The sequence below is a fragment of the Gymnoscopelus microlampas genome (genome assembly GCF_963454915.1).
Source record: "Gymnoscopelus microlampas genome assembly, chromosome: 12".
Taxonomy (NCBI): Eukaryota; Metazoa; Chordata; class Actinopteri; order Myctophiformes; family Myctophidae; genus Gymnoscopelus; species Gymnoscopelus microlampas.
In genome coordinates, this window is record NC_139949.1 from 50,538,150 (window position 1) to 50,559,892 (window position 21,743).

Sequence of the window (21,743 nt, forward strand, 5' to 3'; positions counted from 1 at the left end):
CCGCAACTGCTATGCCCTATTGTACCATCTGTTCTTGGAAACAGTTCTGTTAGATAGATTGTATGTAATGGATGACCAAAAAACGAATTATGAGATTCATTCCATAATTTTGTGCGCCAATATTTGTATACTGTTCTGTCTGTAGACATGGCTCTGTATATTATTAGCAAAAGTACTGTATAATGATATACTTCTGAAGATGGATATACCCGTTTACTTGTTCTGTGATCCTTTCGTCTATATCCCTTCTACATTTAGCTCTTCTTTCTTGTAACTGCAGATGTTGAGAGCTTGTTCAACTAAATATCACCCACTCTTTTACATCTGTAATCATGTGATGTGACACTAGGATAAAGGATAATTCCTTTTAACAGGTCGTTCATGAAAGTCCTTGCGGTCTTGTTTCCAATGAGAACCTGTGAGCAATTAGGGGTTAAGAGTCTTGCTCAGGGACAAATTTCATTTCATCGACACATATGCTGACCTGGCCTGGAATCGAACCTGGGGCAACCAGGACCTCTGGCTCCCTAGGCGGGCTCACTAACCACTCAGCTATGGCCGCCCCACACTGAAGTTCAGTCTTCTGATTCCTCCCTCCAGACTAAATTCTTCCACACATCGAAAAGTTAGTAATAATAAAAATAGATCATAGCTTATGTTTCACCTACCTGATATAGCATAATAATGAAACATCTTGCATATGTACGTGTGCCTGTGTGCACGTGCTATAGTCTTTCACATAGGCTTTAATTTTCTATCACAACCTAATAATGTAATACGACTTAATAATGATCATAGCCATTCCATTAAGTGTAATAAATGCTGGCAAAATTAATTAAAAAATGCATGCAAAGTAGTTTTCCCTCAGTTAACTGATATTTAATACATAAAATAAGTAAAATAATACCCCATTAATTGGGCATGTAATAGAATACACCAAAATGACATTAAATTATCATTATAAAAACTAAGAACTCGAAAAATAGTTCTACCTTATACAATAGATATGGTTATCTATCTAATAGAAATGGTCAATTATATAGCTTGAGGAACCATTCAATGGAGTTCAATGGACAGGTGGCGCCATCTTGGGAAGTTTTCAGCTATTACTTTCAATGGTGTGACGACAAGTTCTCTTTCTAAGAAAAAAAAAACAGCTGGGAAATGTCTCCGAAAGACAATTTACGATCTACCGGACACAATTTAAAATTTAGGCATTTAGCAGACGCTCTTAATCCTGTTTAATTTGATCATCGCAGTGAGTTAATTCATAGAGGAAAGTTTTTTCCACCCTTGTTGTGAATGCACTCTTTTCAGAGCACTTAACTGACTGAAACTCTTGTCAAACTGTTAACATTGTGAAAAGAGTTTTCTACAATGTGGATACTCTGATGTCTCTTCAGGTCGCCTGATTTACTGTAACTCTGTTCACAATGTTTTTAGTAGAGCATTTCTCTCCGGTGTGGGCAAGCAGGTGTTTCTTCAGGGAACTTGAATGAATGAAACTCTTGGCACAATGTTTACAGTGGAAAGGTTTTTCTCCCGTGTGGGCACGCTGGTGCCTCTTCAGGTTACTTGGATCCTTTAAACTCTTGTCACAATGTTTACAGTGGAAAGGTGTTTCTCCAGTGTGGACATACAGGTGTATCTTCAGGTAAGTTGACCGACTGAAACTCTTGTCACAATGTTTACAGTGAAAAGGTTTTTCTCCTGTGTGGACACACTTGTGTACCTTCAGGGACCCTGACTCAGTGAAACACTTGTTACAATATTTACAGTGATAAGGTTTATCTCCTTGTCTCGGGCTGGTTGTAGAGCTGTTGATTTGCTGACAGGCTGATGAGGTGATCTGTCCATTCCTCAGCATTTGGCGGTAGAGGTCGTTGTGTTTACTCCTGATGTGTTTATGGAGGAAGATCTGAGATGTGAAGGAGTATGAACACTCAGAACAGGAGAAGAACTGAGTCTGGGAAGACTGGGACCTCACTCCTGAGAGAGGGGGGGGGGGGGGGGGCAGAGGGGCGAGAGAGAGAGGAAGATAGAAGGGGAGAGGCTGGTTAAAAATGGTGAGTACAAATACAACTTGAAAGCCGTTGTTTAGGAGCATTACGGCTTCCCTGTTAATATTTCTGAATTAATTGTATTTTTCATGAACCTCTTTTATTCCAACTCCCAGTTTCCCCACACATGCAAGTCCTGTCCCTGTGTTTAACACTGACTAACCTCCACTGGTCTCCTCCCAATCATCACTGTCTTCAGTGACTTCAGTGTCAGAATCAAGCTCAATGGCAACTTCAGAACAGTGTGAAGAGATGTCTTCATCATCACCTTCACTTTTCACTGCTAGTAATGTCAACATTGACCCATCAGGCTCCTCTGGTTTTTGAAGTATCTCCTCCTGTTCCTCTTTAATGTGAGGAGGCTCTGGTTCCTCCTGGAGCAGACTGGGGCTCCTCTCCTGTTCAGGGGAATCCTCCTCTTTACACACAACCATGTGCAGGATGTCTAGGAGCAGAAAAATAACATGATAGTATTAGTGAATACTAGATTCCTAAAACGTACATATATTTTTCTATCAACCATGTTCCCTGTACAAGTTGAGCTACAGCAACTTTGATTGACCAAACATTTACTAACTACATGAGGTGTTTCTGAAAACGGACATTCCGAAAAATCATGTTTTAAGTTTTAGCAAGGTGTAAGGTTTATTCAAAATAAATACATTTAAATGTAATATTAATTTAAATATTAGTTATTTTACCAAACAAGTGAATGATGTTACAGCTAATTTGAATCATTACATTATGAAACAATATTAAACCATAAAACTTCACACGTCAGCTCTGATTTGGGTAAATTAGGCTGTAGGTCAAGCCGTATAGAACAGGGTTCACCTGTACGTACAGTATGTAATGTATGTATTTCCCCTCAAAGGTAGACCAATCACAGCTCATGCCTTTACCGGCATGACATCATGAAACAGAAACTTCTCCACCCATGAAGTTGGGTCATAGTTTAAAATATAGAAATGGTTCTGTGAGTCTTTGAATGTGTTCGTCTCTATTGTTCCACCCAGAAAAGAGATGCTAGAGTTCAAGTGGTTGAACCTTAAATTAAGAAGCAGAGAAAAAGCCTGTCAAAGCTCTAAAGTTATATGCTGCCTTTTTTTCTCTTTTCAGTTTTTTACATGGATTCACACATAAGAGGATGTGCTTTTGGATGTTGAAGATATTATACATATTTTTCTAGAGGTATCGTAATGATGGCTATACATTTGGGATATTATCATTGTCAAGACGTTTTGTGCAATGATTATCATATGGTGACCATGAGACATTGTGGCAGCCCTACAACAGAACAGAAATAAAAGAAGAAGAAACAAGAAAACAAAAGAAAGAGAGAGCACATGAAACTTACTGAGGACTGGATGGTCTTCAGGTTCCTCCTGTTTAATAGAAATGACCCTGGCTGAGTCTGGAGAGTTCATCTTCACCTGCAGTCTGGACTCCACACACTGGTCTGAAATGAAGCAATTGAATAAGTTTATAACTGGAGACCCAGTGGTGTCAAAAATAGCAATAATATTTGCAGAAGGTAAAGGCAATATGGCCTAAGATCAACTCTCCAACATATGAATCTCGGGTGCAAAGATTACGAGGTTTATACAGTATATTAGTGATGAATAATAATAATGATTTAAAGTAAAGATAATAAGTTGAAAGTAGCCCATCTGTTTTTAACGTTTCTGCAGCCAAGCATCCTTATACGCCAACCTCATCACCAAGAATGATTACTATAGGATAGTAATATGGACCTTTGATGTGTCAGAGTTATAGAAATGGTTTAAAGGATAACACTGAAAACATTTCAGCTACTTTGATTGACCAAACATTTACTAACTACAGGTTACTACAGGTGTTTCTGAAAAAGGAAATTCCGAAAAATCATGTTTTAGCAAGGTTTAGCAAAATAAATAATTTGAAATGTAATTTTAATTCAACCATTTAAAACCTGAGGCGATTCTTTAAATGTTTTCTAAATCAGTTTTTTTTTTTAAATCTAAAAACATTTTTTTCCAAGATTTTTCAAAAATAGCAGATCTACAAGCTCATAGCGCGGCACTTGGTGCCGCGCTATGAGCTTGTATATCTGCTATTTTTGAATAGCCAAAGAAACCTAAAGTGACACAGATGCGTTCCAGGTCTAAATGGGTTAAATATTAGTTACTTTACTAAACAAGTGAATGTTGTTACGGCAAATTTGAAATCATTAAATTATGAAACAATATTTCATAACATCTTTGCACCCGAGTTTCACACACTATATTTTTCTCCAATTCTCCAGACAATGACTAATCATGTTAAATAATGATTATCTCTATATTGACCAAAGTAATGGGGTTATTTTTTGCCATAATCGAGCAGCACCAACCCTGTGTGAAGACTGAAAAATCAGCTAGCAACTGTATATGACAATTAAAGACAAATGAAGCTGGAAAAGAGAGAGACTTACTGAAGTCTGGCTGGCCTTCAGGTTCCTCCCGTTTCACTGAAACGGGTCTGGCTGGGTCTGGAGAGTTCATCTGCACCTGCAGTCTGGACTCCAGAGTCTGGAAAGAAACAATTAAAATCCCAGAGGAGATTAGGATTAATTAAGAACAGAACGTCCTCTTATAATCAACTTCAACAAATAACAGAGAATAGAGAAGGAGTAACTAAATCACTTGTCAACTGGGCAAGTTACTTTTTTCACAGAGCACTTCGATTATGAATAATAACCTTTTTCACATCAAGTTGCCCAGCATAAAAATATTGTTTAGCATTATTGAATATTATGTGGATATATTATGATTATAATGTACATCTCTCTCTGTTAGAAATTGTTCCCTCTTAAATCTGTTTGTTGTTTTCCTTTATCAGGTGAACACTCCAGTTACACAATATTCTTATAGTACATACACACCAAGGGCCCAACATTGGCGTTTGAAATTGAGTCTATATAGGAAGTGAGTTCAAGTGACAGTTCATATGAATGGCCTGTAGATTTGCTGTTATACCCCTGCTGGTGTCAGAAAGAATTTCTCTCAATGCAAGTGGATGGGTTTTTGACAAACTTTAGACTTGATTTTTACCAAACATTTTCATAAATACTATATGCTTCCAGTCGCTAGTTTAAAGTCTTCTTTCAATCTTCATGACATGCGTTTTGGTAAATTATGGTCCCATTTATTTTAAAATTGACGATAAAGTAGGGTATGCTCTAGGAGGGGCGAGATGATTTGATTGACAAGCTAAACAACCAATAGCATTAATTCCCCGGCCCCGCTCTTGATTGACTAGCTACCCAACCAATATTGGTCTACTTGCATTGCGCAGGATATGACGCGATATAGAAAGATGGCGGTTTTGAAATTCCTGAACAATCGGCTTCATTTACAGTCTGTAGAAACCACTGACGTAGCTTTGTCCATTCTTTTTTACAGTCTATGGTGTGTACACACACACACACACACACACACACACACACACACACACACACACACACACACACACACACACACACACACACACACACACACACACACAAGAGGTTTCAAACAATCACACAGAGTATGTAATCTAGACACATTGCGTCTCACACTAACAAGGCAGAGCTAAATCAAGTGTATGTTACTGCATTGTCTATTTCTCACCTCAAATTATTTTGGAAACCTTTAATGTACTGTTTATAACATAATTAATAACGCACCATTTTGCCATCCTCTTTGTTCAGATTCAACAGAGTAGCGCTGCCCTCTAGTATCTAGCAGAAGCTAATGAATCAAAGATGTTTGACAGACTACTTGACAAGTGCTTAATATAATATGTTAAAATTGGTTAGTACCCACTATTTTTTTTCGATTCCGCGATCGCGGAGAAGTATTCTCTCTCTGTCTCAGGGCAGTGCGAGCTGCTGCTAAACTCCCCCCTCCTCCCCCTCCTCTCACACACACACACACACACACAGGCACGTAGAGAAAGAGAGAGAGGGGGAGAGAGTGAGAGTGCTGTGGAGATCAAGAATTGCTCTCTACGGAATCAAGACTTGCTCTCCGTGGAATCTAGATCTTTTTCTCTGCGCTTTCCTGGGGGGACTAACTTAGCAGCTTGAGCTGTGTGACAGACAAACCATGTTCTAGATGCTTTGGTCTACGGCCACTCTGTAGAAAAATGTACAATTTGGTGCAGTTTTTCTTTAGTATTGCATTTGTGAAAAAGAGGACGTGCTTTTGGATATTGTAATGATAATAAAACATGTTAAAAAGGAATATTGAGTGATATATGATGGCTATGAATATATTATAATTTTTCGCCAAGATTATCGTATAGTGACAATACGTACTGAGGTGTGGATGGTCTTCAGGTTCCTCCTGTTTAATAGAAATGTCCCTGGCTGAGTCTGGAGAGTTCATCTTCACCTGCAGTCTGGACTCCATACACTGGTCTGAAATGGAGCAATTGAACTACTTTTTTAAAAAATGTGTATTTATTGCTTTTGACAGTACATGAAGGACTTTAATAACTTCTGACTGTACTACATGTACTGTAGTAACAATCTTGTTAATAAAGTAATCAATCAATCAATAAAACTCTTCATTATTTAGCTGTAACTTCACTTTCTTCGTTCTAAAATAATAACAGAGGAAAAGAGACAAGTTATGTCTTTGTTCATGGAAGTTTAAATACCTGTAAATAAAACACTACATACCTATCCTGTACAACTTTACTACAGGTTGTAAATAAAACAGTACATACCTATCCTGTACAACTTTACTACAGGTTGCAGCATTGCATCAAACAGTCCATGTCTCTGGTCAATCTGTCGCTGTTCCTCTGACCATGTTAATGATCTTTTGGAGGCCATCTCTCTTGATAGCATAGATCTCTCCCTGTGATTCTCTGTGGAAATCACCAATAGAATAAAACATTTACTTATCATTCATCAACCTCACATTTCATCAAATTAAACTATTGCAGAGTGCTGAGCTATGGTGTAAAAGCTTTACTCCACTATCAGAGAGACATAAAATGCCTCAGATAAATTACAATCTGTTTTACAGTAAATGTGGTTTCTTTACTTTTCTTTTTTTTTTTTACACTACAATACTTAAAAGATTAAAGTCTGACACACTGTCACACTACAAGACTTGAAGGTCAGAGACAAAAGTATTCCTGAGTTTTACAAAAGCCGCGCTGAGAGTGATCAGTTCAACACTGAATACCTCATAAACCGTACTGATGAGCTAAAGAGAACGATACTGATTAATAGTCAGATCAAAGTGTGGTTCCTTAGTTAACGTTCCTGGACGTCCCTCAGTTCTCCAACCGTCACAGGGTCAGGTTTAGCAGCAGGTTAACGTGACGTCACAGGGTCAGGTTTACCAGCAGGTTAACGTGACGTCACAGGGTCAGGTTTAGCAGCAGGTTGCTGAAAGCTATACCTTAGCTTAGCATTAGCGTTAGCATTAGTCCACAAAACAAACAGTCTTTGAACGTCGTGTGTAAATTCCTCCTGTTTTCATAACTTTACACAGACTGTGGTACAAAGACAATCTCAGACACAAGTTACACAAAGGTTTGTTCACTGTAAACTTATAATATAACAAACTTTCTCTGTATCACGTGGTTCACTCTCTGCTGTTTGTTTGGCTCTCTCGTTCACAACGGACGACCCGGACCAGAAAGGGACGAACACCGGATACGTGTCAGTCCCTCTCTCTCATCCGTGTTGCAACACACACTACTCTTGAGTTCCCTCAGATTGTTAACCCCACAAATGCTGGTTTACATGAAACATTGTTTTCAACAGAACTGTTTACATACAGTTCAGAGTTTTGTTTATTGTACCAGAAGGTTCTGGGAAACAGACAGTTCTGTATAGATAGATTTATTGTAATGGATGAATTTCACTGGGGCAGGCTGACCTAAAATGGTGTAATCATTAGATTTCATAATATTGTACACCAAGACTTAGGGCCATAAGAAGGTATAAAACAAGACCCACAATCCTATTTTGTCAGTTCGGTCTGCAAATGGCTGTTGTTGTTGGCTGTATGTCAAATGTACTGTATATAACCTACATAATTTATATACTTCTGAAGATGCATATACCGTACCAGTTTTTTAAATCTATTTTTTTACTTGTTTGTTTCGTCTATATTATTTCTTTATTTTAAGTCTTCCTGTAACTGCAGATAACTGTGACTGTAATCATGTGATGTGACAATAAAGTTGAGTATTCTGATTCCTGCCTCCAGACTAAATTCTTCCACACATCCAAAATAAAGTAATGTTAAGAGATCATAGCTTATGTTTCACTGTCCTGATAACAATTCATTAAACAATTCATAATAATGAAACATATTGCATGTGTGTTTCATGCATGCTTTCCATAGGCTTTAATTGTCTCCACCAGTCCAAAAGGCATGGCGAGAGAGTACGTTTTCCCCCTGTCTGTCCGTCCGTCCGTCTGTCTGCGACCAGCTAATCTCCGCCACTGTTGGGGCGGTCGCTGTGAAACAGCGCACACTCCCTGGATGCCACAGCAGAACCTCTGCCTGTCATAGCGCCACCATGAGGCCGACTTTTGCAAAACACATTTGGATATTACTCCTACAGATTTTGTCTAAACAACACAGGCATCAACATCATCATAGTCATGTGATCAACACGGATCTGTCCGATTTACTATATTCCATCCTGATTGGCTATGATTGGCTTCCAAAGTTTGCAGGATTGGTTCGTCTTGAACAAAATGCCTCAAATCATGAACGCAGCATGCGATTTCTGTGAACTTTTCCACGTAGATTCCCACTTGGCCCAGGAAGAAATGCCACTTGAAAACTTTCCAGTCAGCCTCATGGTGGCGCTATAACAGGCCGATTCACGTTTTTACCTATAACACAGATTTATAGGCCCACTAGGCCGAAGAAGAAATGCCTCCCTATTCACATTGGCCTGTTATAGCGCCACCAGCAGGTCTAATTTAGCAAACCCCATTTTTAAAACAAAATGCCTCACATCATGAATGCAGTGTCCGATTGCTGTGAAAGGCCTAAGAAGAAAAGGCACCCTTTTCACATTGGCCTATTATAGCGCCACCAGGAGGCCATAATAACCTACCTGACCTGGTGGAGACTTGTGCTCCGAGGAGCAGTTTTTCTAGTTTGCTATCACATCACAATATAAATGTTATACAACTTAATAATGATCATAGCCCTCCCATTAATTGTAACAATTACTGTCATGATTCTTTAAAAAATGATATGCACAGTATTTTCCCTCAGTTAACTGATATTTAACTTTTAAAACTTTAAAACCTAAAAAAAAGTCTGGTAAAACAGTTCTAGCTTATACAATTGATATGGTTTACGTGGTCATTTAAATATAAAAAATGAATAACACCACACTATTGTGCAAAAAATATATATTGTCCTAAAAATAATAATGTTACCGATAACACTTCTGATTGTTGTAATTTTTTAAAAGAAAATAAAAAAGCTTGGGAATGTATCCTAAAGATGAGTCCTAATGAAAACCTCTGTTGACAAGAGCAGTATAAATATCCATTATATTTTTAAATGTCAATCCAACCCCCTGACAACATACAGCTGTTTAATTTGATCCCCCCAGGGAAGGTAATTTATAGTAGAACCTTGTTGTTTTTTCCCCCTTGGTGTGAATGCACTGATGTCTTTTCAGAGATCTTTACTGACTGAAACTCTTGCCAAACTGTTAACATTGTGACAAGAGAAGAGTTTTCTCCAGTGTGGACAAGCTGTTGTCTCTTTAGGTCAGTTGACTGAATACAATTCTTGTCACATTGTTTACAGTGGAAAGATGTTTTTCTCCAGGGTGGATACACTGGTGTAACTTAAGGTAACCTCAAAACCATCAAAACTCTTGCCACAATGTTAACAGTGGAATCAGGGGCGCCGATTTATGTCCGCGCTATTGGGTGCGCAACACAACGTGCACAACGCATGCGCGCAAATTGAAGATGTGAAGATGTCTGAGGTTTTTTCTTTGTCTTTTTTTTAGATGAGTTTGTTATGGGTGCTATTAATTTCCCCTGGGTGCTTTAGCCCCGAGGCACCCACAGTATTTTGAGTGGAATGATTTTTCTCCATTGTGGACATACTGGTGTCTCTTCAGCTGACCTCCTGACTAACTGAAACTCTTGACAAAATGTTTACAATGGATATTTTTCTCCAGTAAGGATAAGCTCAGGTGTCTTTAGATTGCCTAACCCACTGAATCTCGTCATAATGTCTACAGTGGAAAAGTTTTTCTCCAGGGTGGACTAAAATCTTCCACACATCCAAAATGTTGTAATATTTGGCAATCATAGCGTTTCACCTTCCTGATAATAATCCATTAACCATATAGCATAATAATGAAACATCTTCTGTGTGCATGCACTATAGTGTTTTCCATATGTTTTAATTTGCTGTCACATCACAATGTAATAATGTAATCCGACTAAATAATTAACATAGCCATCCCATTAATTGTAACAATTACTGCCATAATTCATAAAACACTGCATGCAAAATATCTTTCCCTCAGTTAACTGATATTCAATAAGTCAAATAATTGAAATAGTGTCCCATTCATGGCATGTAATAGAACACAGAAAAATGACATTAAATCATAATATAAAAACTACAACATTCTAGTAAATCAGTTCTACCTACAATTGATATGGTTTACATGATTATTTATAGTATAAATTAAAGGAGGAGTTCACCCAAAAAATGACTTATTTTCTATCAATTACACACCCCATGAAGCCTTGATTTCATGGATTTATTTTTGTTTTTGTGGCATTCCTAAGACAATAATTTGATGACCGTGTGTATTTCCGGTAGGAGACACAAATAATCTACTTGTGTCTCCTACCGGATACATTAGCCGGTAGGAGACGGGAATCAAATTATTAGCTTAGGAATGCGACAAAGACAAAAAATAATCCATGGATTCAAGGCTTCATAGGGTGTGCAATTGATAGAAAATAAGTCATTTTTTGAGTGAACTCCTCCTTTAATACCAAAATAATTTGCAATACCTCTAGGTAAAAAAGAAAGAAAGTTACCATCATAAACTGATACAAAACAAAAGAGCTGGGGAATGACTCCTAATGAAGTCCTAATGGAAACTTCTGTTGACAGTAGCAGTATAAATATACATGATATTTGTGCCTCTCTATCCTACTCCCTGACAACATACAGCTATTTAATTTGATCCTCCTCGTGAGGTGATTTATATTGGAATATGTTTTCTTTCTTCCCTCCTTTGGTGTGAATGCCTTGATGTCTTTTCAGAGCACTTAACTGAAACTCTTGTCACAATATTTACAGTGGTAAGGTTTTTATCCTGTGTGGATACACTGGTGTGCCTTCAGTGAACTTGACCAAATGAAACCCTTGTCACAATGTTCACAGTGGAAAGGTCTTTCTCCAGTGTGAATGCGCTGGTGCCTTTTCAGGTCATTTGAACGACTGAAACTCTTGTCACAATGTTTACAGCGGAAAGGTTTTTCTCCAGTGTGGATACGCTCGTGTTTCTTTAGGTCACCTGACCGACTGAAACTCTTGTCACAATGTTTACAGTGGAAAGGTTTTTCTCCTGTGTGGATACGCTTGTGTGTCTTCAGTGAACCTAACTCAGTGAAACGCTTGTCACAATGTTCACAGTGGAAAGGTCTTTCTCCAGTGTGAATACGCTGGTGCCTTTTCAGGTCAGATGACTGAATGAAACTCTTCATACAATGTTTACAGTGGAAAGGTTTTTCCCCAGGGTGGATATTCAGGTGTTTCTTCATTTCAGATGACTGAGTAAAACTCTTGCCACAATGTTCACAGTGGAAAGGTTTTTCTCCTGTGTGGATACGCTTGTGTGCCTTCAGGGTGGATGACTGAGTAAAACTCTTGCCGCAATGTTCACAGTGGAAAGGTTTTACCCCACTGTGGAAATGCTGGTGTGTCCTCAGGTCAAATGACCGACTGAAACTCCTGTCACAATGTTTACAGTGGTAAGGTTTTTCTCCTGTGTGGAAACGCTGGTGTGTCTTCAGTGAACCTAACAAAGTGAAACGCTTGTCACAATGTTCACAGTGGAAAGGTCTTTCTCCAGTGTGAATACGCTCGTGACTTTTCAGGTAAGATGACTTAATGAAACTCTTGTTACAATGATTACAGTTGAAAGGTTTTTCTCCATTATGGATCACCTGGTGTCTCTTGAGCCAATATGAACTTCTGAAACGCTTGTTACACAGTTTACACTGGAAAGGTTTTTCTCCAGTGTGGACACCTCCACTTGTCTCCCCCCAATAATCACTGTCTTCAGTGACTTCAGTGTCAGATTCAAGTTCAACTTCAATTTCATAGCAGTGTGAAGAGATGTCTTCATCATCACTTTTCACTGCTAGTAATGTCAACATTGACCCAACAGGCTCCTCTGGTCTTTGAAGTAGCTTCACCTGTTCCTCTTTAATGTGTGGAGGCTCTGGTTCCTCCTGTAGCAGACTGGGGCTCCTCTCCTGTTCAGGAGAATCCTCCTCTTTACACACAACCATGTGCATGATGTCTAAGAGTAGAAAAATAACATGATATTGAACAATGGATTTCTAAAATGTAAAACTATTCTTCCTGTGTCCATGTTCTATGTAGAAAATTAGATAATACCCACTTAGATTGACCAGTTACTAACTAAAGGTTATTACAGGTGTTTCTGGAAACTGACAGCCTGAACAAATTCAGGCTTCTAGTTTTAGCAAGATTTCAGCTAAATACATATTCTAAAAAGTAATCTGAATTGATATATTTAGTTACTTTACTCGACAAACAAATAATGGTGTTAAAGCAAATGTTAAATTTGAGTCCTAAAATTATTAAACAATATTAAAACATAATGCTTCACTTGTGAGCTCTGATTTGGGAGTAAATTAGGCTGTAGGCCAAGACGTATACAACAGGTCTGTCTGTCTGTCTGTCTGACTGTTTGTCTGTCTTTACAGTCTGCCACTTCCAAAGAAGACCAATCACAGCTAATGCCGCTATGTGCATGACGTTATGAAACGGAGCCACCTCCAGACATGAAACTTGATATTTCTGGTGAAAAGTTTATAAGTACATTACATTTACATTACAGTCATTTAGCAGACGCTTTTATCCAAAGCGACAATAAGTGCATTCAACATAGGTAGGCAAGGAAACTACTAATCACCAGAAGTCTTAAAGGACAACTTTGGTTTTTTACAACCAAGGTTTATGTTTTAGATTGTAATTAAAGTAAATAAAAGATGAGTGTTAAAAAAATTAAATTTACTGCTTTCTATAGTTTTAGCAATTTTCACAATCTTTTTTACAGTGTTTTCACAGTGGGCGGGGGCATTCTGTCCGGTGGCTAAATATGTATTTTTTTAACACATTAACCCGGCGTTTTCTTTATTATTATTTACAGTAGCTCTTCTAGCCCCCAATAACTCACATCTGGCCATCTCAGACAGCCGGACCTTTTTTATTGTGTAAAAAAGGCATATTTAGCCACCGGACAGAATGCCCCCGCCCACTGTAAAAAATATCGCAACAAATGCTAAAACTATAGAAAGCAGTAAATGAAAAAAAAATTACACTCATCATTTATTTACTTTAATTACAAGCTAAAATATAAACCTTGGTTGTAAAAAACCAAAGTTGTCCTTTAAGTGCATTTTCTTCTGAAACAAGCAACTAGGAGTATACCTAGCGCTAAGGTAAAAGTGCAATATATCAGCTACCTACTTTCTTAAACAGAAGAAGTAATTAAACCCCACCGTAATAAATCTAGCACTGTGTGTGTTGTTCCTAATCAGACACCTTGGACACCTTAAACAGGAAGTAGTTTAAAATCTATGTAAACAGATTTATGATGTGGCTCTGTATGTCTAGACATTTTTGTTAGTATTTTTTTTGTTTCACCATTGTTATTGCAGTGTAAATTTGATATTGTGACAGTCCTACAGAACAGCACATGAAACTTACTGAGTTGTGGATGGTCTTCAGGTTCCTCCTGTTTAATAGACATGGCCCTGGCTGAGTCTGGAGAGTTCATCTTCACCTGCAGTCTGGACTCCACACACTGGTCTGAAATGAAGGAATTGAAAAAGGACTTTTATGACTGGAGACCTAGTGGTCTTAAGAATAACAATAATATTTGCAGAAGATAAAGGAAATTGGCCTAAACCCAACTGGGTGCACATATTATGGGATGTATATGTTAGGGAAGAAATCACTCTTAAGCCAAGATTACATAAGGACAAATGTGTCGATGGACTCTTTTGATGCAAATAATGGTCTTAAGTGAATAAGGTGAAAGTAGTCTGTTTCTGTTTTGAATGTTTCTGCAACCAAGCAACAATATATGTCCACCCTTCCACCATTTATAATCCCACCCCACCCTCCCAAACAATGAATGCACAGACAATGTTCCCTTTCACTGCCTCCCTAAAAGCCAACATGATGGAAAGAGAGCCTTTGGCTAAACAGATTCAACAAATCCAATTCATCTGTTTGGAAACACTTTGGTTTCAAGGTGTCTGATTAGGAACAACACACACAGTGCTACAGGGCCGCTTCTCCCTACACGCACACTACGCAGGTTGCGTGGGGCCCCGCCTACCCACCGATCAAAGAGGCCCCCTCTCCGCCCCCTCCCTTCAGCAGAAAATAACGTGCATTACTGCGTTCACATCAGCGCAGGCTGCGTAGCACACTAAAACCGAAATAAAGTAACAAAAAAAGTAACTTTATCCGCGGGAAACCCGAAAACAATCACGCACGCGCATATCCTGCGTAGGGCCCCTGTGGAGTCTAAAGCGGCACAGCAGTGCTATATTTATTATGGTGGTGTGTGTGCATCACAAAACAATTTGTTTAATCATCTGAAATTAAAATACAGTGGTCTATGACCAAACAATGAAGCAGCAAAAACATATTTTCGTTCAATACATGATATTTCCAATCAGTGAGTGCAGTATACATGTTAAATAATCATGATCGCTATATTGACCAAAATATTGTGATTATTTTAGCCATAATCGAGCAGCCCCAACCGTGTGAAAGTTCATTATTCTGGCCCTTCTAGTGGCGCTATGAAATAGGTCATGGGGATACTGAAACTGTTAAGATCTTCCAGGCAGCATGACCGCACTGAGCAAGTTTTATGGCAATCTGTCCATTACATTTTGAGACATTGTGTGTGCAGGTGTAAGGTTTGGCCTAAGGGTGGCGCTTGAGGAAAGGACATTTAGGCAATAAATTAGTAAGGTTCCTCTCTGCTGAGGGCATTCAAGATGTACTGTAAGTAATTTTGTATTTGATGTTTTAGTGTTGAACAGCTCTATATTCTGATAGTTATTGCCTTCACGTCTCAGATGTTCCTCCATAAACACATTGCTGTATAGAGTATTTGTTTCAGTAACAGGTCTCTCTCAATTTCCCTAACTTAATATCGACGGCTGCATTGTCACCCCCTCCACCAAAGTCCGCAACCTTGGTGTCATCCTGGATCCCACCCTCTCCTTCCAATATATTTTATATTTGAAACCTGAACGATTAAGTAGATGTACGGACCCCCAAGTGTGAAAGTTCAAAGACTATTTTGAAATAACTCCAAGACATATCATTATGACCGTCTTGATCCAAGGCTACTCATGTACAAGCGACTTTGCACCTCATTGCTTATACGGAGATTAACCATTACATTGATAATAAACTGCTCAATAAAGTTCGGAAACTTAACTTCGGTCAATTATATCTCCCCTTTAATAATACCAATTGGTATTGTGTTTTATATCATTTTTATTGCTGGCAGGTTGCTCAAAACAAGAGCGATTACCAACAGAAGCATATTGGGTGATTTTGGCAATTTTTTTGGCGCTACCCACACCTTCAGCTGTGTTGCTCATTCCACGAATGCCCGATCCATACAAGCTGTACCTCGTTGTAAAGGTGACTAATCAACGATAAAAATGATATAAAATACAATACCAATTGGTATTATTAAAGGGGAGAAATAATTGACCGAAGTTAAGTTTCCGAACTTTTTTTGAGCAGTTTAGTTAAATCAACAACATTCGTTGCAAAACAAAGTATGTATAGCTAGTTTATTTTTTGCTTTCTACATGGCTTACCAAGTGCTACGAAAGAAAAGGAGGCCTGGGCCTGATCTCACCTTGTTCACTGAGGGGAACCAGGCGGTACACCTTGTAAGGCTCAGGGACGTCCCGCTGCCACCGACCAGAGACCTCACTGAACTCTTTGCTTTTGTTAAGGGCACAACGCATTCGTGTCTTCCAGTTAGCTGCAGTGTCAGAACCAGAACCTTTCTTGTACTCTGCCCATGCCTGGAGGAGGAAGGAGGAGGGGGGGGGGGGGTCAGTCATGTTTCAAAAGGCTCCAAATACTATGGGACATAAGTCCCAGGCAAAGCGTGCTTTACTGTCAATTGATCAAGAGAAGGACAGACGGGTGCAGACTCTCAGTGAACAGTCTATGCACAAGTTTCCTAGGGCGTTGTGGGCGTCACTTCCTGACGATTTCATTGGATATCATTGGATCAAATCGACAGGAAGTGATGCCCACAACACCCTAGGAAACTTGTGGATAGAAACAGTCCACACCCACCAGGTGGATTTTCTTTGAATTGTTTTTATTTACCATAGTGTGTGTATGTCCGTGTGACATAGTGCTGCACGATTCTTGCTCAAATGTGAATCACAATTTTCTTCCATAAGAATTGAGATCACGATTCTCACACGATTCTCTTGTAAATATAAAAATATTAAGCCAAAAAAATATATATATATATATCTTTTTTTTCTTTTTAATATTGAAAAAAAAAATCGCCATAATTTAAAATCGAGATTGCATAGGTGTCTGAATCGAGATCACAATCCTTTTTCGATTAATTGTGCAGCACTAGTGTGACATGATTCTTACAGTGTGTTGAACCATCATCAGAACAACTTGATCCTTCTATGTAGTAACATCACCTGACCTACAAAACTTTACAGTAAATATATACAGTAGGCTACTACTGAATACACCGATCGCTAAGCTCCACCCCTCAATGCCCTGCCACGCCTATGTTAGACATGCTGAGAGCTTTTGCAAAGTTGAAGACCCCTGATCTAAGGCATTGGTTCTCAAAGTGGGGTCCGGGGACCCCTAGGGGTACTTGAGGGGGTTCCAGGGGGTCCCCAGCTAAATGATGGACAGGAACCAAATGGACCCTTATGGGTCTGTAACTCTGAGTGTGTACAAATGGAACCAAATGGACCCTAACGGGTCGATTTGGTTCCATTTGTACACTCTCAGAGTTAAATTAACATTGATTTTACAATATGAATTGGGGTCCCACAGGTATAAATGCCATTAAATGGGGGTCCGTAGCCTAATGCATGTCAAACTGGGGGTCCTTGAAATTAAAACGGTTGAGAATCACCGCTAGAGAGCCATAAAAACCTTCTCTTATTGGGGTCCCTGGCTTATCTTTTCAAATGGGGGTCCGTGGGGTAATAAGTGTCAATTTGGGGGTCCTTGACATGAAAAAGTTTGAGAACCACTGATCTAAGGCATCCAATATCAATCAACGACATTAACTCCATCATCACCTGACAGGAATGCTTTATAGACCCAACCTTTAAGTAAAGTGTAAACTATATTTTTCTTTCTTTCTTTCTAGCTAAGAGGAAACGGATCCAACATTGAGGAACTGGAATCGTTTCCATCACAATTGGAACTGTTTCAGAACCGGTTTATCACAGCGTCAGTGGTTCTAAAACGTAAAAATGTCAAGGACCGCCATAACTCTGAGAGTGTACAAATGGAACCACATTTACCAAATGGACCTCTGTTTCATTTGTACACTCTCAGAGTTACAGACCTTTAAGTGTCCATTTGGGACCCCCCTCAACTTAAGTAACCCCAGAGGATCCCTGTACCTCACTTTGAAAACCATTACAATGTATGTAATACTGTACAGCAGGGGTCTTCAACGTTTTCAGGCCAAGGACCCCTTGGCTGAGAGCGAGATAAAGCAGGGACCCCCCATTATATATTGTATAGAATATTTATTTTTTCATAGATTTCATAGGCAGCTTCATAGACTTGTTTCACAGCACTATCATGTTGGATTCATGTTCATGTGTATTTCCAGACATTTAACCATGCACTTAAACAATACTTAGTATACCTGACCTTTCACTCTGTACTTAACCTGCTCTTTTTCCCCCCTATACTAAACCACTTTGCCGAATATAGCAGATCTACAAGCGCACAACGCCTCGCAGCACGAGCCGTTGTGTGCTTGTAGATCTGCTATTTTTGGCTAAAGTTCTCCTCAGAATAGGGATGCTTGGTTGAAGTGGTTAATGTAAAAATCACAAAGATTTGGCGGACCCCCTGTAGTAACTCTGAGGATCCCCTAGGGGTCCCGGACCCCCTGTTGAAGACCTCTGGTATAACATATGAATAAAATGACACAGATGCGTTCCTGGATTTAATGGGTTGAGAGTGAATCGTTAAAATCCCAAAGGATCCCAAATGCCTATTCGTACCTTGAAGAAGGCTGCGTCCTCGTCGCTGCGGAAGTCCAGCTTGCCAGCGTGTTTCCATGGGATACGGAACATGGTCTTGGCCTCATCGTCCCACACCAGGCCTGGATACTTCCCACTGTTGACCTGGAGTCACAAACATCACCACCATCAACACCGATACCAAAGATACAGTGTTTCCCCTATTATGCATTTAACCGTGGTGCACCACCACAGCTTAACTTTGAGCACCAGTTTAATGTTTTCTGTAAATCACTTTTATATTTATTTTTTACAATGGAAAATGGTTCCATCTTATATGTCTTTACTATTTCATAAAAATAATACACATACATCTTGAGACAATTCATATTTAAACTAGTTTAAATATGAATATGAATTCTCAAGTCTCAAGATCTATGAAAATAATTATGTGTATAAAATTATGTCACACATAGTAAAGACATAAGATAAGAGATTCCACTGTAAAAGATAAATAAAATAAATAATAAAAATAAATACATTTTGAGCACCAATTCTTCCCCCTTTTTTTGCTACACTGCTACAACTTCATCCTAGGGGAAACACTGAGAGAAGACATACAAACGGTTCAATTACGCTAGTGGTTCTCAAACTTTTTTGTGCCAAGGACCCCCAAATTGATAAATATTTGGCTGCGGACCCCCATCTGAAAAGATTTTGTGGCCAAGGGCCCCCAGAAGAAAAGATTTGTGTAAAGAAAATAGTAGATGTACAAGCTCGCAGCGCGGCACAAAGTGGAGCGCTGGGAGCATGTATATCTGCTATTTTTTTAATCGCCTACATATAAATGGATAATGTGGTTAAAATGATCGTGATGCTGTATTGACACATTTTGCTGGGGACCCCCTGGTACTCCCCTTAAAGACCCCACTTTGAGAACCACCGAATTACACAATTTAACACACCTACAGTACTTAACTCCTGACCATTGAAATGCATTTTAATATTTTATACATGAAATAACAAAATATATATCTTTACTGAAACACTTGTTCTTTTCATTATTGTCAGGGTGGTGGCACTGGTTGAGACAAGTTACTACTGTTCATTGTTTTATTAACATCACTCAAAACTCACCTGTTCTACAATCCAGGAGCACAGTTTACGCGTGGAGCGGATCTGCCCAGATGGCATGACTAAAAACATTAAAAACACATGCATCGCATCATTAGCATCGTGAGGATATATATCTGAACTTCCCAAAGGAAGTTTAGATATAGAAAGATATACAGAAAGATATACAGTCGTCAGTGTGCAGCTCGTGGAAAAGAGGAGATATTTGACTAAACACACGTTTTCTGGCAGAACTTTCAAATGGATATGAAACTAGGGGACAATAGCTGACTCCAAGTCTTAGGAATTAATTATAGGGCGAGTACAGACGGAGTTTAGAGCAGTTTGACGCCGCGTAAATCGTGAGAAATCCTATCACACAAAGATTTGGCGGACGCCCTATAGTAGCTCTGAGGACCCCCTACCCCTAGGGGTCCCGGACCCCCTGTTGAAGACCCCTGTTCTAGGGCTACATGTCTTACTGCTGCTGCTAGTATATTTACTCGTTGTAAAGTGTTTGTGATGTTCCATCTTAAATGAGGAGTCAATAATAAGATATAACAAATGGATGAAACACAACATTGATTGTTCATTTTAAATGATACATCAGGGGTCTTCAACAGGGGGTCCGGGGCCCCTAGGGGGTCCTCAGAGTTACTACAGGTGGTCCGCCAAATCTTTGTGTGATTTTTACATTAACCACTTCAACCAAGCATCCCTATTCTGAGGAGTGCTTTAGCCGAAAATAGCAGATCTACAAGCACACGCTTGTAGATCTGCTATTTTTGGCAAAGTGGTTTAGTATAGGAGGGAAAAAGAGCAGGTTAACTACAGAGAGAAAGGTCAGGTATACTAAGTATTATTTAAGTGCATGGTTACATGTCTGGAAATACACATTAACTAGCCCTGAAACATGACTGTCATGTGAACCATGGCTACACATTAACATGAATCCAACATGATGGTGCTGTGAAACAAGTCTATGAAGCTGCCTATGAAATCTATGACAAAAATAAATATTCTATACAATATATAATGGGGGGTCCCTGCTTTATCTCGCTCTCAGCCAAGGGGTCCTTGGCCTGAAAACGTTGAAGACCCCTGTCTGTGATAGATGAAACATAGCTCTGGTCCAGAGGACGTCAGTGAGTTCTCTAACGCTCTGTCAGGCGCTGGGCTCTGCGCTTGTACAAGGAATTCCACTGTCCTGCGAGGGCTCCAATAGTAGTGAAAATAAACAAAACCATTTCGCTACACACCTAAACAAAGGCTGTTTTGTGTTGTTGAAAGTCTGTTCTCGGAGGTGGGAAGCCTCTCAGCACCCCACCTACTCTGTATAATACACTTTTTGGCCAGAAAAGAACATATTTCACCGGAAGGAAAACAAATATTTTGGTTGCTCCACTGCGCCCTCTACAGATCTGGTCAATGGAATTTTTCTATTGACCAGATTTTTTCATTCCGGTGAAATATTTTCTTTTCTGGCCAAAACGTGTATTATACAGAGAAGGTGGGGTGCTGAGAGGCCTCCCACCTCCGACAACAGACCTTCAACAACACAAAACAGCCTTTGTTTAGGTGTGTAGCAAAATGGTTTTGTTTATTTTCACTACTGTTGGAGCCCTCACAGGACAGTGGAATTCCTTGAACAAGCGCAGAGCGCAGCGCCTGGCAGAGCGTTAGAGAGAACAGAGCTATAACCCAACATAATGAGTTGATCTTTACCTGCTGTGTTTCAGTGGATGAGCTGCTAACAAACGTGCTTCTGCTGCTTAACGACGACACTGTTTAGAAACGACACGTTTTACTTTTCTTTGTATTTTACTTTGATATAAATCTATGGTATTTTAAAGTGTCAACAACAGTCAGTCAACACACCATGTTGTTTTCACTACTGCATTGTGGGTATGTTCTTCTTCTGACGAACACTTTGTCTAGACGCCAGTTGGTGTATTGCTGCCCCCTGCTGTTGGTCTCGGGTACTGTCCATTGTTTATATACAGTAACAGTACTATGTGACCTTCCTGACCTGT

The 21,743-nt window shown here is 39.3% G+C and overlaps 3 protein-coding genes across 3 annotated transcripts in view; all 3 read right to left on the reverse strand.

Annotated features, from left to right (window-relative positions):
* LOC311057874 (uncharacterized protein) overlaps positions 1-6,932 on the reverse strand; it is a 258,441-nt gene extending 251,509 nt beyond the window's left edge. Inside the window, exon 1 of the mRNA XM_084075003.1 lies at positions 6,795-6,932. Within this exon, the coding sequence (XP_083931129.1) occupies positions 6,795-6,918 (124 nt within the window). The 5' untranslated portion in view covers positions 6,919-6,932. The remainder of the gene's footprint in view (positions 1-6,794) is intronic.
* LOC311057417 (uncharacterized protein) overlaps positions 1-21,525 on the reverse strand; it is a gene marked incomplete at its 3' end in the record, with an annotated part of 440,186 nt that extends 418,661 nt beyond the window's left edge. The window contains exons 1-4 of the mRNA XM_084074376.1: positions 21,436-21,525; positions 19,735-19,793; positions 18,640-18,762; positions 16,254-16,425 (exon numbers count right to left, since the gene is read on the reverse strand). Of these exons, the coding sequence (XP_083930502.1) occupies positions 16,254-16,425; positions 18,640-18,762; positions 19,735-19,791 (352 nt within the window). The 5' untranslated portion in view covers positions 19,792-19,793; positions 21,436-21,525. The remainder of the gene's footprint in view (positions 1-16,253; positions 16,426-18,639; positions 18,763-19,734; positions 19,794-21,435) is intronic.
* On the reverse strand, positions 1,400-6,475 carry LOC311056753 (uncharacterized protein; the record flags this gene model as incomplete). Its single annotated transcript, XM_084073559.1, has 3 exons — positions 1,400-1,989; positions 2,224-2,505; positions 6,382-6,475. 3 exons carry the CDS (start codon positions 6,473-6,475, stop codon positions 1,400-1,402), a joined length of 966 nt encoding a protein of 321 aa, XP_083929685.1.
* Positions 21,526-21,743: the final 218 nt, after the last annotated feature.